Source organism: Diabrotica undecimpunctata, chromosome 10, assembly GCF_040954645.1.
Source record: "Diabrotica undecimpunctata isolate CICGRU chromosome 10, icDiaUnde3, whole genome shotgun sequence".
Lineage (NCBI taxonomy): Eukaryota > Metazoa > Arthropoda > Insecta > Coleoptera > Chrysomelidae > Diabrotica > Diabrotica undecimpunctata.
The window spans coordinates 1,921,429-1,939,460 of NC_092812.1; the positions used below are offsets into that span (position 1 = coordinate 1,921,429).

The 18,032-nt window shown below is 30.9% G+C and overlaps 1 protein-coding gene across 2 annotated transcripts in view; it reads left to right on the top strand.

Annotated features, from left to right (window-relative positions):
- Positions 1 to 18,032, top strand: part of Apoltp (Apolipoprotein lipid transfer particle) — a 1,459,665-nt gene that overhangs the window by 158,171 nt on the left and 1,283,462 nt on the right. For both annotated transcript variants that reach the window (XM_072546518.1, XM_072546519.1), the window contains exons 4-5: positions 4,992 to 5,289; positions 16,565 to 16,998. In XM_072546518.1, coding sequence (XP_072402619.1) covers positions 4,992 to 5,289; positions 16,565 to 16,998 — 732 coding nt within the window. The remainder of the gene's footprint in view (positions 1 to 4,991; positions 5,290 to 16,564; positions 16,999 to 18,032) is intronic.

An 18,032-nucleotide genomic window follows, 5' to 3' on the forward strand; every position in this document is an offset into this window, starting at 1 on the left:
TTCTTTCATTAATTGGTGTATTTTAGTTCTAAGTTCATGCCCTCCTTTTTTAATCAGTTCTGCATCAATATAGTCTAGTCCCGGGGATTTGTCATTTTTTAGGGTTTCTATCGCCGTGATAATTTCTTCCAGGCTTGACGGGGGTACTTCTATCTCGGCCGTTTGGTACTCACAATTTGCTTTATTTCCATCCGCGTCTACCTGAACATTTAGAAGACTTTCAAAGTATTCAGCCCATCTTTCGATTATTTTATTTTCAGCTGTAATCATTTGCTCATTTTTATCTCTCACAAAGTTCGGTGTTCTTATATATGCACCTTTCTTATGTTGTCTTACTTCTTTGTAGAATTTTTTATTTTGCTTACTTCTGTGTTCAAGTTCTACTTTTTCAATTTGTTGTTGTAAATGTTGTCTTTTTTTTCTCCTTACTGTTCTTCTGGCTATGGCTCTCTCTCTATTGTATTGTTCACGCTTTTCATCCGTCGGGTTTGCTAGGTAGTCGATTCTTCTTTTGTTTGCTTCTTTTAAGGTATCCTCGCATTCTTCATCAAACCATTTATTTCTTTTTGATTTTCTCTTCCGACCTATACACTTCTCTGCTGTTTCTGTAATGATCGTTTTAATGGAGTGCCATTTCTGGTCTATATTTTCTCTTTCATTTTCTTTCGTTTCTAACACCTGGAATCTGTTTCTCAATTCTAGTTGGTATTGTCTCTTTCCCTCTTCTTCTTCCAATTTAGACACATTCCATCTTTCGATCTTCATCTGTTTGTCTGTTGTTTGTGTTGAGATTCCAGTTCTGAGCTTGGCCTTTACTAGGAACTGGTCTGTATCACTATCTGGTCCCCGTCTAGTTCTTACGTCTATTATACTACTTGAATGCCTCCCATCAATTAATACGTGATCAATTTGGTTCCTCGTTCTTCCATCATTTGATCTCCATGATACCTTATATATGTTTTTCCTGGCAAATTGGGTGCTTTTGATAATCATGAGAACAAAAATGGCGAGTAGTAATAGACTACCGCAAGCTCAATGAATGTACCATAGACGATAAATACCATCTTCCTTCTATCTCCGATCTCTTAGACCAGCTTGGAAAGTGTCAATATTTCACAACTCTCGATCTTGCCTTCGGGTTTCATCAGATTGAAATCGATCCTAAAGACATTCCCAAAAGAGCCTTCTTCATTGAAAACGGACACTATGAATTTACTCGTATGCCTTTTGGACTTAAAAATGCACCATCCACATTCCAGCGTGTCATGAACAATATTCTTTTAGGCATTTTGAACAAACGATGTCTTGTCTATATGGACAACATCATAGTATATTTCCCTGCCATTCACGAGCACATTTCCCGTTTTACTGAAGTCTTCAAACGTCTTCCAAAGGCTGCAACACAGGCTATATCTCATGAAAAATAATTTTAAAAGTTCCCAATTAGTATGGACTTGGTAATTAGAACATGGCTAAAACAAAAACCTAAACTACTTTATATTTACTAACAAGACAGGCGCTGTTCAAGACGTAACTGTATTAAATAAATTTTCAACCGGAAGTGACCATACAATGGTAAGAGCGGAGATAGTCTTGAACGTAAAGAAGAAAATCAGAAATATGGCAACAGGGACTTAAAATGTCACATTCACTGGGATTACTAACACAAGGGCATACCAGGAAAAATAGAGAGTAACCTACAGCAAAACATGCAAAAAAGTGCCAAGCCAAGGAAACATTAAAAATAGAAGATCCAAGAAACTTTATCCAAGAAAGAAGAGAAAACATGAAAGTTAAGCACACGGTAAATATTTTAGAGCTTAGGAATTTAAACAAAATCATTTCAAATGCCGTTAGAAAAGACATAAGGAACATTAACACTAAAAAAAGCTAATACTACAACTACAGAACATTATATAGTCGTGATTCTCACATTCCAGAGGTAGAAATCCCAGCAATACAAAATCAGGAATTAGAGGAACTGCCAGATATTACCGAAGGAAAAATTAAATCAGCATTTAAAGGTATGCAGAACAACAAAACACCTGGAAAAGATGGCAGTGTGAGTGAAATAATAAAACTAGGAGGCAAATACGTCATAAAACTTTAAAAAAAATTTATATTGGCTACCTCTTTAAGGGAATTACACCAGAAAAATGGAATGGTGGATTTATAATAATATAGCATAAAAAGGAACTGTAACAGAAATTGAAAACTACAGACCTATCACCTTATTATCTCATTTATATAAGCTCTATATGAGAATAATTAATAACAGACTGGGATCTAAGCTAGATTTTCACCAACCAGTAGAGTAAGCCGGATTTAGGTGTGGCTTTGAAACGAATGACCACCTACAATTAATAAAATCCTTGATATAGAAAGTTATAGAATATAACAAGTCATTGATATTAATGTAGACTTTGAGAAAGCATTTAACTTACAACCGCATAGCTCAATGTTAAGAGCACTTACAGATTTTTGTATAGATCATAGGTACACAATTCTTCTTCGATATCTAATAGCGCAATAGCTGCAGTAAGAATGTACTATGGCAACACAAACACATTTTTCTTGGATAAGGGTATTAGGCAAGAAGACTACATCTTTCCTAAACTATTCACCGCTTTATTACAAAGTGCCATGAGAAACAACAATTGGAAAAATATTGAAGACATTATAAATGGGGAGTTTTTAAACAAGACATAATCCTTATTGTAGACCGGGTAGATCATGCCTGTCAACTTATTCAAGACCTTCAGAGCTCTTGTACATGAGTTTGACTTAAAATTAACTTTTCCAAAACACAATACATGGCCAACCTTGTACTGGCCAAAAGTATTTCGACTAATAGCATGAAAATTGAACAAATTTATACCTATAAGTAGTATCTGGGCCATGAGATTAAGTTAGAAAGAGACAATTAAACAACAGAGTTAAACAGGAGAATAAGACTAACATGAGCAGAGTACGAAAAACTCAAGGAAGTTTTTGGATCAGATATTCCCATGAGCTTGAAAGGAACGGTCTTTAATTAATGTGTACTTCCAGTTCTAACGAATGGAGCAGAAACATTGACCTTTACCAGAAAAGTAATCAATAAGATACAACTGGCACAGTGAGCAATCTTCAGCTTGTTGAAATTAAAAATAAGAATTAAAATCTACACTTGAGTGCAAAACAATCGACTCAAAAGCGATATTTGAGATTACACCTTCTGTTTTAATGTAAGAAGTATGAAAATAACAAGATGTAATGTGCAAACAGTAACTTTATTATTGAACTTACAAAAACCGCTATTTCATTATTTGGAAGACACATTATAAAAACAATATGCTATACGAACAGAGTTTCTCAAATATTCATCATTGGAACTATCTCAAGAAAGACGTAATGAACAGAGAAATCATCAATTACGAAATTAATTACCACCCCTATTCCTAATTACACTTTCCAGTCGATTTCGCATGGATCGGATGACTTTTCTAATAAATTCTTGAGGCATTGCTTCCCATTCATCATTAAGCGCAGCCCTCAATTCCATTATGCTCCTTGGTGCATGATTTCTGTTTCGAACCCTTCGTTTAAGCTAATCCCAAACATACTCTATTGGATTTATATCCGGGCTCAACGCAGGCCAATTTATTGTAGGTATACCGATGTCAGTCAGATAGGTGGTGGTGACTCGTGCGGTATGACATCGTGCATTATCATGCAATAAAATAAAGGCATCACCAATAAATCCTACGTATGGAACCACATTTCCTCCAAAATATCTCTGACGTAACGATTCGCCGTTAAACCTCCGCCACGTCCTCCACCAGGCACGAAAACCAACTCGGTTTTCCCATCCATGGAAATGCCTGCCCAAAATATACAAGAACCGCCTCCACATGACACAATTTCTCGTATACAACATTGAGCAAATCGTTCTCCTGGCCTTCTATAGACTCGACGCCTCTTTTCTTTGCCATGAAGGCAGATCCTACTTTCGTCGGAGAATAATACCTGACTCCATTGATAGTCGTCCCAATCCAGATGTTCGCGAGCAAAATCTAGTCGCCTTTACTTCTGGGCTGCAGTTAGCTTGGGACTCGTAGCTGCCCTTTTTGGTGTCAGGTTGGTTGCTTTAAGTCTCCTTCTGACTGTCCAAACGCTAGTAACCACACCTCGGACCTCTCTAAGCTCTTCTTTGAGATTAGCACCAGTCAAATGTCGATTTCTCAGAGATTTAGATACAAGAAATCGATCATCTCTCTTTGTTGTTGTTCGTTTACGGCCTCCTCCTTGTCGGCGGACATAATCACCAGTATATTGGTACCGACGATATACTCGGGACACAGCAGATTGGCTTAAATTTAGTCGATTTGACACGGCCCTCTGGCTCAGGTCTTCTCTCAATAATGCTACTGCTTGAGCTGCTTTGACAGATGTGGTATCCATTTGTTATGCAGTTGCGAACTTAATTGACTCATGTTTTAGTGCATCGCTATGGAAATTGATGCCTACGATGTTAACCGAACGCGTTAAGTCGGTGCGTGTCGATTTCAATGAATCAAATTCTGACCCCCTCTCTACATGTTGCATTATTTATTTGTAATACGTCACCCGATTTACCAAAAATCAAAACTTTTTTCAAACTCAATAATGAGGATAATAATTGTACAATAAATATTATTAAATTTACACCTTTTAGATTGAACCAAGAGATAGACTTTCGCAAAATAATTTTGAGTCGATTTTTTTGCACTCAAGTGTAGATAAATTAGATTTCTTTAAATCTAAAATCTCTAAATACCGAGAATTAAATATATCATTTGGACATAAATACCAGTAATTAAGTATTCCTTAATTTATTTTTACTGTATATAATTAATTTAAAACTGTTTTTAATTGAAAACATTTTTTTTAATATTGGCGAAATTTTCTTAATCCTAGTATGATAATTCCAGCAAAGTTATAGTGATAATAAATTTCTTATTTTTTATCAGATTTTCATTCCGGGATGGTGTTATTGACGAAGTCTGTCCCAGAGACGAGGAGTCAGAGTGGTCACTAAACTTCAAGAAAGGAATTTTAAGCATGTTACAAAATTCGATGAAAAGATTAGATCTCGACTATTCTCTCCATGAAACAGACGTTAGAGGAAAATGTCCGACAGTGTACAAGATTATCGGAGTCAAGGAAACGGTACTAATGATTGAGAAAAGTAAAGATCTGGAACGATGCGATGCTAGATCAAAGTTGCACTCTTCAATTCAGTCGCAAGCTGTACCCATTTTTCAAGGGGTTTGTATTTCTTTAAAATAAAAATATTTAGTATTTTAGTAAAAATCAATTTTTAAGAGCATAAAGAATGAGTCGCTTTTTTGTTATTCAAAGAAACACTTTCTGTAAAATGTTCTTTATATATTTTTTTTTTATTTCTTTAGACTACACTCTCCGATCATTTCCCAAATTCCTCTCTTTACAATTTTCCTACTAAACTTTTAGTAATTATAAGAAAAGTAGTATTTATTTTTTGTTAGAACGACTGAATAGAGTTCATAGTGTTTTTTTATGGTTTCTTGTACATAAAAGGAGTAGGAATATGAGGACGCTTCGGCACCCATTTTGGAGCCATTTTCAAGAAGGATACGTTTCAGTTCGAGTTCGGGGTCTCAATCTGCCTACTTCCCTCACTCATGACGTACCAGTATCGTGTTCTCTATAAATAGTAGAACCGTCACACGGCACTGAGGTCTCAATCTGCCTACTCCTCAGTGTCGAGTGACAATCGACAAAATGGGTGCCGAAAAGTCGAGCTTTAAATTCTCAAAGCGGTTCTTCCCGAGAACTCAGTAATTTTCATTTATCTGACCGCGAAAATTTATCCGAACACATGTATATATATATATATATATATATATATATATATATATATATATATATAGTAAATATATATATATATATAGTAAATATATATATATATATATATATATATATATATATATAAGAAATACTGGATATTATTGACTATCGACATAAACAAACAACACAGTTTATTAGGGCTGCAGTCAGTAGGTTTGGCCGGGATGTTATAGAAACACTCCTTTGACTTTTGATCGAGCTTTCGGAATTCTTTTATTCCTTCTTCAAGACACTGTAATTAGAAGAAAGTGTAAATTTACACTTTCATTAACTGTATGTAGTAGCGCTTATGGCTGATGATTGAAGTTAACCCGGGGTTGTATTTCTTTAAAATAAAAATATTTACTCTAAGTTCATTATATTTAAATTTAAATATAAAAATTTTACTTTAATTTTATTCTACTTTACTCTATTTTTATTCTGTTACAGTCTAAATGTATTCTATTTCTCTTTTATTTTATTATATTTCACTCTAATTTTATCCTAATTTACTCCAATTTTACTCTATTTTACTCTAATTTCATTCTATTGTACTTCAGTTTTGTTGTATTTTATTCTAATTTTATTCTATATCAGTCTCATTGTATTCTATTTCAATCTAATTTCATCATATTTTACTCTAATTTTATTTTTTTGTAGTAGCATTTTCTTTATTTTACTCTAATTTTATTTCATTTTACTGTAGTTTTATTCTATTGTACTCCAATTGTATTCTATTTCACTCAAATTTTATCATATTTCACTCTAATTTTATTCTTTTTTACTATCATTTTCTTCTACTTTACTTCAATTTTATTCTATTTTACTTTAATTTTATTCTATTTTACTCTAATTTTATTCTATATTGCCGTAATTTTGTTCTATTTTACTCTAACATTATTCCATTATACTTTAATTTTATTCTATTGTACCCTCATTTGACTTTACTCTAATTTTATTCTAATTTAATTTTATTTACTTAAACGACAATTTTAGTCGATTTACGCCTGATTTTATTATATTTTACTCTAATCGTTATATCTTACTTTCATTTTATTCTATTTTAGCCTAACTTACTATATTTTACCCTAATTTAATTCTATTGTATTAGAATTATATTCTACTTTACTCTAATTTTATGCTATTTTACTTAAAGTTTATTCTATTTTACTTTAATTTCATTCTATTTCAATTTAAATTTATTTATTTTATTCTAGTTTAGTCTAGATGTATTTAATTTTTTTTCAAATTTGATTATTTTTCACTCTAATTTTATTCTATTCTTCTAGAATTTTCTTCTATTTTACTGTAATCTTATTCGATTTTACCCTAATTTTATTCTATTTTTTTCTTATTTTATTTTATTTTACTTTAACTTAATTCTATTTTACTCCAGTTCTAGTTTATTGCACTCCAATTTTATTATATTTTATATTAATTTTATTCTGTTTTACTCCAATATTATTCTATTTTACACGAATTTAATTCTATTTCAGTCGAATTGTATTCTATTTCACTCTAATTTGATTATATTTTACTCTACGTTTATATTATTTTACTTTAATTTTATTCCATTTACTCTAATTTTATTCTATTATAGTCTAATCGTATGGTATTTCACTCTAATTTTATTCTACATAGTGTACTAGAATTTTATTCTAATTTTATTCTATTTACTCTTATATTATCATATTTAACTATAATTTTATTATATTACACCAGAATTTTCTTTTATTTTACTCTAATTTTATTCTATTTTGCTCTAACATTATTCGATTATACTTTAATTTTATTTTATTGTACTCTAATTTTACTTTACTCTAATTTATTCTATTTTACTCTAATTTGATTTTATTTACTTAAACGACAATTTTAGTCGATTTACGTCTAATTTTATTATATTTTATTTCAATCAATATATTTTACTCTCATTTCATATTCTATTTTAGGCTAATTGTATTCTACTTCACTCTAATTTTATTCTGTTGTACTAGTGTTATATTCTACTTTACTCTAATTTTGTGCTATTTTACCTTAAAGTTTATTCTATATTACCTTAATTTCATTTTAATTTTATTTTATTTTATTCTAATTTTATTCTAGTTTAGTCTAGATGTATTTAGTTTTTTCTAATTTGATTATGTTTCACTTTCATTTTAGTTTATTTTATTTTACTGTAATTTTACTCGATTTTACCCTAATTTTATTCTATTTTATTTCAACGTAATTCTATTTTACTCAAGTTTTAGTCTATTGCACTCTAATTTTATTATATTTTACATTATTTTTATTCTGTTTTACTCTAATGTTATTCTATTTTAGTCTAATTGTACGGTATTTCACTCTAATTTTATTCTAATTTATTTTTATTTACTTAAACGACAATTTTAGTCGATTTACGCCTGATTTTATTATATTTTACTCTAATCATTATATCTTACTTTCATTTTATTCTATTTTAGCCTAACTGTACTATATTTCACCCTAATTTAATTCTATTGTACTAGAATTATATTCTACTTTACTCTAATTTTATGCTATTTTACTTAAAGTTTATTCTCTTTGACTTTAATTTCATTCTATTTCAATTTAAATTTATTTATTTTATTCTAGTTTAGTCTAGATGTATTTAATTTTTTTTTCAAATTTGATTATTTTTCACTCTAATTTTATTGTATTCTTCTAGAATTTTCTTCTATTTTACTGTAATCTTATTCGATTTTACCCTAATTTTATTCTATTTTTTTCTTATTTTATTTTATTTTACTTTAACTTAATTCTATTTTACTCCAGTTCTAGTTTATTGCACTCCAATTTTATTATATTTTATATTAATTTTATTCTGTTTTACTCCAATATTATTCTATTTTACACGAATTTAATTCTATTTCAGTCGAATTGTATTCTATTTCACTCTAATTTGATTATATTTTACTCTACGTTTATATTATTTTACTTTAATTTTATTCCATTTACTCTAATTTTATTCTATTATAGTCTAATCGTATGGTATTTCACTCTAATTTTATTCTACATAGTGTACTAGAATTTTATTCTATTTTGTTCTAAGTTTATTCTATTTTACTCTTATATTATCATATTTAACTATAATTTTATTATATTACACCAGAATTTTCTTTTATTTTACTCTAATTTTATTCTATTTTGCTCTAACATTATTCGATTATACTTTAATTTTATTTTATTGTACTCTAATTTTACTTTATTCTAATTTATTCTATTTTACTCTAATTTGATTTTATTTACTTAAACGACAATTTTAGTCGATTTACATCTAATTTTATTATATTTTATTTCAATCAATATATTTTACTCTAATTTTATATTCTATTTTAGGCTAATTGTATTCTACTTCACTCTAATTTTATTCTGGACTAGACTTATATTCTACTTTACTCTAATTTTGTGCTATTTTACCTTAAAGTTTATTCTATATTACCTTAATTTCATTTTAATTTTATTTTATTTTATTCTAATTTTATTCTAGTTTAGTCTAGATGTATTTAGTTTTTTCTAATTTGATTATATTTCACTTTCATTTTAGTTTATTTTATTTTACTGTAATTTTACTCGATGTTACCCTAATTTTATTCTATTTTATTTCAACGTAATTCTATTTTACTCAAGTTTTAGTCTATTGCACTCTAATTTTATTATATTTTACATTATTTTTATTCTGTTTTACTCTAATGTTATTCTATTTTAGTCTAATTGTACGGTATTTCACTCTAATTTTATTATATTTTACTCTATTTTTGTTTTATTTCAGTCTAGATGTATTCTATTTCTCTCTTATGTTATTACATTTTATTCTAATATGATTCTATTGCGGTAGAACTTTCTTCTACTTTACTCTAAATTCATTTAATTGTACTATAATTTTATTCTATTTTACTCCAATTTGATACCATTTTACTCTAATTTAATTCTATTTTGCTCCAATTTTATTCTATTTTAGTCTAATTGTATTTTATTACACTCTAATTTTATCATTTTTCATTCTAATTTTTGTACCAAAATTTTATTCTATTTTACTTAAATTTTATTTTATTTTACTGTAATTTTATTCTATTCAGTCTAAATGTATTTTATTCCTTTCTAATTTTATTATATGTCACTCTAACTTTGTTCTATTGCTCTAGAATTTTCTTCTATTTCACATAAATTTTATTCTATTTTACTCCAATTTTGTTTTATTTTACTCTAATTTTATTTTAAGTTAATTAAGTGAAACTAATCTAGGTGAGACTGTCCCGAAAGTTCTTCGGGGCGTACTCCTAGACACCGATGATGGAATGATGTATTCCGAAAACGTTCTGTCTAACACAGTCCGTTTGGGATTTTAAATATATACCTTTTACAAAGGATTTTAATTAATTTTTTAATATATGGTATACAGCCAAATACAGGAACGTAGATTCCTTGTGGATTTTAGTCTTTAAGTAACTTCCAATTGCTGTATGCAATCCATGACTGGATGTGAGTAATGTTATGATCCGGGTCTGAGCAACCCATTCTGGTGACAGCTTTATAAAACTCGTTTTATTAATTATATGCTCAGACCGAGAATCATTGCATATTATAGTTAAATTTATAGCGTATGGTGAAATGACTTTCCAGAGGTTCGGTGTGCTCATTTTGATCGAACTGGCGTCCTTTATCATTTATTCTACTATATTAAAGGTGGTGTTTGGAATTCTATCATATAATTTATTTAAGATCCAGTTCGGCTGGGTATCCATATTGATTATTGCCATAGGTGAAAATGTCAACTCTCCTTTGTTTAGTTCTATACACATTTCTTTATCTACATATGTCACTTCAAAATAGTGTATACTATTATAATCTACTGCAAGTAGATCACTTGGGACCAACAAGGAGCGAACAACGCCAATTTTCAACGAAAACAGAAGAGATGTGACTTATTAGGTTAGATCTAGTGTTGTCAATTATTAGAAAATAGCCTATAACGAAGATGTCTCTTTCTTCATTTTGTACGACCTTATCTATTATTGGCTGTCTTCTTATATTTACTCCTTGTGGAAGGAACTTTGTAGCATTCAACATAATTAACTCTATTTGTCCGGGTTTTATACTATGTATGAAGTGTCTACGATTGTTATGAAGGTTTAATATTTTTTCTTATGTGTTCGTATATTCTCTTGCATATTCCATTGCACAGTCATAGGCCACTTCCACTTTCAGTCATATGCACTCTTTTTCTAATGTGTCAGCTCTATATGAGACATCATTTAGGTCTTAAGACATTTTCTTGGTTCGTTTTATCAGTGCTTCTCGGAACCTGTTTTAATGTTCATTTATTCTTTCTTCTGTAGAATTATTCGAATCTACTACTAGAATAAACATTTACTTCGTGTGATGTTTTAAATTTTTTATTATTTTCTTCTGATTTCGATACAAGGACATCGATCCAAGGGATCGATGTCCTTGTATACTTCATCGTTTATTTCAAATGATGATGTCAGGACTATTCCCAGAAGTCCCCTTTTCGACCTTTTTTTAACTTCCAGATCCAATACTCTACTTATCATTTTTGCCCATTCTTGTTCTTCTTTAAGCTGCCTCGATAGTGATTCACAATTTATTATATTGCTTGCCTTATTCATATCTTCCAGAGATTCTACCGTTGAATCTATCGTCCATTCACCATCTAAAATTCTTTTCTTTTCTAGATGAGTTTTTATTCTACATATCCATTGATCTATATATACATCGCTAAGATGCTCTGAATATAATCCGGGGGAAGGGGCACAAATCTTGTTCAAGTCTGCGTTTGAATGTTTAAAAAATACTAAAAATAGTATACAAAACATACATTTTTTCCACATAATACGTGCTTTTGTTTGTGTTTCGTGAGGTGGGCTCTCGTACTATTGGTGTCAACTTATGTATAGGAAGAATATTTACTTTTCCGTTCGCCTTTTGAACAGTTACGATTGCTTTTGTCATCAAGTGCCACCAATCACGCACTTCGATGTTCATCGCCCTTCCTTCTGCAACATATAATTAAATTTAATTGGTTGAGAAATGAAAAGGTTTCATATAAAAGTTAATTTATCTTTAAATATGGGACATTTTCGGATCTCAAGTCAGTTGTGATAGTAGTGTCTAACTCATGGTTTTACCCGTGTAGGGTAGCTCCCTAAAGCACTTTGCTCGAAGGGGTCTGTTTCTTTCTAAGACTCTGAAGCTGAGTTTTTTTCTTCTTAGAAAGAATGTGTTTTATTTCAACCACCTAATAAAACCACAATGGCATTGTCTCTTCAAGATAATGCCACAATAAGAGCGTACCGGCCAACTACGCAATATAACACCATATTGCGCAATAGTTGGACAAATTAATAAACATGGAACCTTGCACCAAGTTGCAATCAGTTTTTAATACGTTTAATAATTACACCGGAGACGACATGGCGCCCAACCTTCAACGAACTCTACCACGACTCCGAGATGTTAGAGTTCTCATGCTCCGCGATCGAAAATCGCAAACAGTTCCAACACGATGCCTGCATCAAAACCACTCAAGAAAACAGCGGGGAGAAGCATCGGATGTTAGTACACCAAACTAACATGCCGATATCCACCTTCTACAGCCCTGAAACCGTCGATGTGCCACATCTCCGACGAGCCAGCCTACTTGATGCTAAGTACCTGATGCAATGGATGTCTCCGCAGTAGCCAGTCACTGCCTGCCCTACCATTATGTGGTCCAGAGCACCACGGAGGCCCAGGCAAACTCGCCTACGACACACCGGCGACATGCAGATGGGAAACGTACAGCTAGAGAGGACGAAGCCGCCGTAGAACGAGAGCACGTCGTCGAGGATAGACCTGCAGATGCTGTCAACAACACCGACCACCGCCTGTGAGTGTTTTTGTGCAGTGTAAGTGCGCGCTACGCGAGTGTAGTGTGTGTTAGAGGACTTGTAAGTAATTTGACAATATAGACATATTCATTTTGATATATTTCATGTTATATTTGATATATTTTATGCATTTTTTTTCTTTTCTATATGTGATTTGTAAAAAAAAATTGTTTTCTTAAGTTTTTTAATAAAATCATCTTTTTTTATCAGCCTCAGAGTCTCCAAAGCAGGGGGGATGTCATCAAGTGCCACCAATCACGCACTTCGATGTTCATCGCCCTTCCTTCTGGAACATATAATTAAATTTAATTGGTTGAGAAATGAAAAGGTTTCATATAAAAGTTAATTTATCTTTAAATATGGGACATTTTCGGATCTCAAGTCAGTTGTGATAGTAGTGTCTAACTCATGGTTTTACCCGTGTAGGGTAGCTCCCTAGAGCACTTTGCTCGAAGGGCTCTGTTTCTTTCTAAGACTCTGAATCTGAGTTTTTTTCTTCTTAAAAAGAATGTGTTTTATTTCAACCACCTAATAAAACCACAATGGCATTGTCTCTTCAAGATAATGCCACAATAAGAGCGTACCGGCCAACTACGCAATATAACACCATATTGCGCAATAGTTGGACAAATTAATAAACATGGAAACTTGCACCAAGTTGCAATCAGTTTTTCATACGTTTATTAATTACACCGGAGACGACATTTTCAAAAACCTTCGGTTCCGGGATGTGTTTCGATTATCTTCGCTAGTGGCCATTTCCTCGGCGAAGTATCGTCTTACTTTATTATCACTACTTCTTCTTTTTTTAGGGTTGTGACGGGTTTTTGCCAATTATATACTGTTGTAGATTTGACAAGTAGTCATGTCTCCAACTGTTCCAAAAATTTTTAATAAACCTCCCTAGACCTCCGAAATGTGGCATATACGCTGTTATAAAGTGAAAATTCGTTTCTAATGTTGTTACGGTGTCTGTTGGTGATGCCGATTTCATAAGTGTTTATTTCTTCTCGCACTGCTCTTTTCCCGTGCGTGATAAAAAATCTTTTTTTATGTGTAGTGCAGAGTTTGTTGTAGGCCTTCATGCGACGTTTTTGTATGGCAATGTTGTATTATTACTTTACTTGATTTGCTTTTGTGGGGTATAATTAAGGGATGATTTTCATCATGTGTTAATTCGGAGTTCTAAAGTCTCCCTGTAACCCGTAATATGCCATGCTTATCGACATAGACTATGTTTAATATTTTACTTCTCCCGTTAAGTGTTTTCCACTCTTCAGCGTTTTTATCTCTTCTGCATAGTATAATTTTTGAGCATCCTTTATTAGTCTTTGCAACGTATCCCCAATTCTTGATGGGTGAGTTATTTCGCATTTACCTCTCTTTTTTGCAGTTGTCTGTAAATATAATGTCATGAGATATTACTCCTTGCATTGTATTCAGATTTGAAAATCTTTCGCAAATGTCACTGACTTTTAAGGTTGTATTTGCTATTATTTCTATTTTCTTTTTCTCTTCGTCGGTATTCAATCTCTCTGTTATTGGTCTCTGGTCATTTATATTGAATGGTTTTCGTGCTGCCGGTTTGTGCCCATTCAACGCCGATACAATCAACTTCCAAAAATATTTTAAGTCAGATAATACAGAAACTCACAATAATCCATTCCTCGTAGAAGAAACTATACAAGAAAAAACATTTCAACAAATGTTAGAGACCTACATTGACCCTGTCTTGTTACAAGAATTTAATGCAGAAGACTGAGATACGTGGAACGGAAATATACAACATTTAAGTCTTTTTCAAGTTTGGCACATTTATCGGTCCCAAATTAAGTGACCCTGAAATCTGAATAACAGAAAAAGACCGTTCAGATAACAAGAAGAACAGCATGGATAAATGCAATACAGATAAAGATCCACAACCACATTTTGATACGGATAATAATCCACCAGGTGGCGATGTTGCAGTTGTTGAACTCGATTTTAATGTTAATAACACAACTACTTTAGAAAACTTACAACAGAGTCTCCTTGAAAAATCGCCAGAAATATATATACCAATTGATGGAAAAATTCCAACTTTATTTAAGAAGGCATTGTTTTCGCCGGACAAACCATGTTCTAAAGAAACGAAAAAAAGAGTCGGTGAAAAGTTGCCTTCTGTTGCAACTTCCACTCAGTGGAAACAATTCAATTTAAAGAAAAAAATGGACAAAGAATTCAAAGAACAGGAAAAGCAAGAGAGAAAACGAAAACGATACGAAAAGAAGATTTTGCAAGAAAAAAAAACAAAACGGAATTACAAGGAAAATTCAGATTTTAATGAACAAAAGATTTTGAATAAAAAAAAAACAAAACGAAATTTCAAGGAAAATTCGGATTCTGAAACATCTCTATCTGATGAGCAATTAAATTTGGAATCTGATAGTGGTGATGACATTCCAGCTATTGTTCCAATATTTAACAAATCTTATTTAAAAGAGGGTGACCATGTTATTGTTATTTATGAAGATCAACACTACCCGAGAAAAATAAAAGAAGTAGAAGAAAATAAGGCGTTTGTTAGTGTTATGGTAAACAGCAACTTTAATTCGTGGAAATGGCCAAAAAAGAGGATGCGATATGGTATGATCATACTGATATTGTGAAGAAGATCAACGAACCAGCAAGTTTAAATAATCGTGGAATGTACAGAGTTCCAGAAATAATAAAGTTTTCCTGTTTTAATTAGATATTTGAAAAAATAAGTAAATTTTTTTTATTTAAATACCTTTTTTGATATGTCAGGTATTGGGTATTTTTTTGGATTCTGCAAAATTTGCAATACCAGGTATTGGGGACAAAACATGTATTTAAAAATAAATTTTTTGGCAATTTTTATTTAAATCAAATCTCCTTTCACATGTACAATAAATAATAAACTTAACTATACATTTTGCTTAAGAGAACAAAAAAATCTGAGTAAAATTAATGTTTTAATATCAGAAAATGTTTCTTTCTGGCCTTAGAGTGTCAGATACTGGTGCCTCTACCTTATAATTTTATTTTTTTTACAATTTTAGTATATTTTACTCTAATTAATATATTGATCTAGAATTTTATCTATTGATCTAGAATTTTCTTCTAATTTTCTTTAATTTTATTCTAATTTTATTCTGTTACTTTAATTTAATTTTATTTTACTCTAATTTTATTTTATTTTATTCTAACTTTGTACAATTTTACTCCTATTTTATTTTATTTTACTTTAATTTTATTCTATTTCAGGCTTACTAACTATTAGTTCACTTCAATTTTATTCAATTGTACCAGAATTCTATTTTATTTTACTCCTATTTTATTCTATTTTACTCTAATTTTATTCTATTTTACTTAAATTTTATTCTATTTTACCATAATTTTATTCTATTTTAAACAAATTTTATTTTATTTTACTCTAGCATTATTCTATTTTACTTTAATTTTATTCTATTCTACTTTAATTTTATTTCATTTTACTATGATATAATTTTATTTTCCTCTAAGTTTATTTTATTTTAATTAATTAAACAGTTACTGACTTATCGCTGTAATTAAAATCTACCTAAAAACATGAATATTTGTTGTCTCCCTTTAAGAAAAGGTAACTTTTCAACGTTGTTTATCAACTTTGTTGGTCTGTTTGGTGTCTAAGATATATCTTATACGTGTACAATCATCGAAGAGATTAGTTATACTACGGTTAAAAATCATCACCAATATTTTCACTATTATCTATATTATTTCAGAATATCCACAAGGACAGCATACTTAAATCAACAAGTAATTGTCTCATGTCTATTGACCGCAATATCTACAAAGAAATTTCGTGTCAAGAGAGTTACTTACTTCAACCCTTCTCCAACTACGACCAAGGCGCTATTACAACGGTCACCCAAAATCTTGTTCTTATACACGAAAATTCAGTACCAGCAGTGGATGAAAATGAAATAACAAGAAGAGTTTCATTAACTTTTGAAAACATTATCTCTACAAAACCTACGACCAATCATATAGAACAATCAACGCAGGCACTGAAATTGCTTTGTGAGTTGGATGCAATGGCAGATAGGATGGAGCTTGCTAATTTGTTCAGCAAATTTATTTATAGCTTAAGATTACTCTCTCATTCTGGCCTGGAAGAACTACAGAACGAAGCGGGCAATATTTGTTCCAAAGGAAAGTAAGTGAGGCATTACTGAATATATCATTTTTGGTGTATAACAAGCCATTGAAATAAAATGTAATTAAAGCAGGCCTTGGAATAATCCTCCCTTTTTAAAAATAGTTAGTCACTTCCACATAAGAAATTCATAATACATGTAAACAATAATTATATATAACCTAACTTGTATATACCGGATTATTTGATCTGTTAACAACACAATTCTAAAGAAAATTAAATAAAACGGGCTTAAACCCTTTTGCTTATATTGTTATATATTCTATCAGTAATGAAATAAAATTTATAAATTACGTCATTCAAAATTAAACCACAATTGTTATGTCATACAGCGTGGTCACTAGGCTATCACCGAGCCGTCTATTTACGTGATTCCATGGCCCATCTCGATTAACATTTTTTTTCGATGGTTCTATACATTAAATTATAGTCTTACTATTTTATTTCGACATAAAATTAAGTTTCTATTTTTCAATCAGTAGATTTATATGTATATTCATATTACAATTTTTAAAAAGTTCTTTGTATCTATAATGAGAGGTTTAAAATTTAGGCTACTATAATTAATCAACAATGGCAAACAACCTTTCATTAGTATTTGCAGCGTATTGAATCTACATCATCAGTAAATGCGAACTTTGCTCCTCGAGCAGATATGTCGAGCTTTTCCTTCCTATTCTAAATTGTGCAAAGGAATTATTTACACACATTCACGTTACCGTATTCAGTTTCTTAAGTATACACATCTCAACAAATGGGTTCCATAGTTCCAAACGATTAATTTAATCATAAGCTTATTTTTATATATTATATACACCAAAACGCAAGCCCCTTATCCTTCCATTTTGCTCATGTATAAGTCGGTCTGATACACCAGCGTATTCTAGTCTAAGTAGCAGATCTATTTAGATTTTAACTAGTACGTTAGTCTTTTTGTATTCTGGTCAGGATTTGAATAATTGTTCACAGTGAAGTAAATGCGATTCGTCCACTTGGGGCGCTTGGTTATCTGACAGACTAAGTCTGTGTTCAAT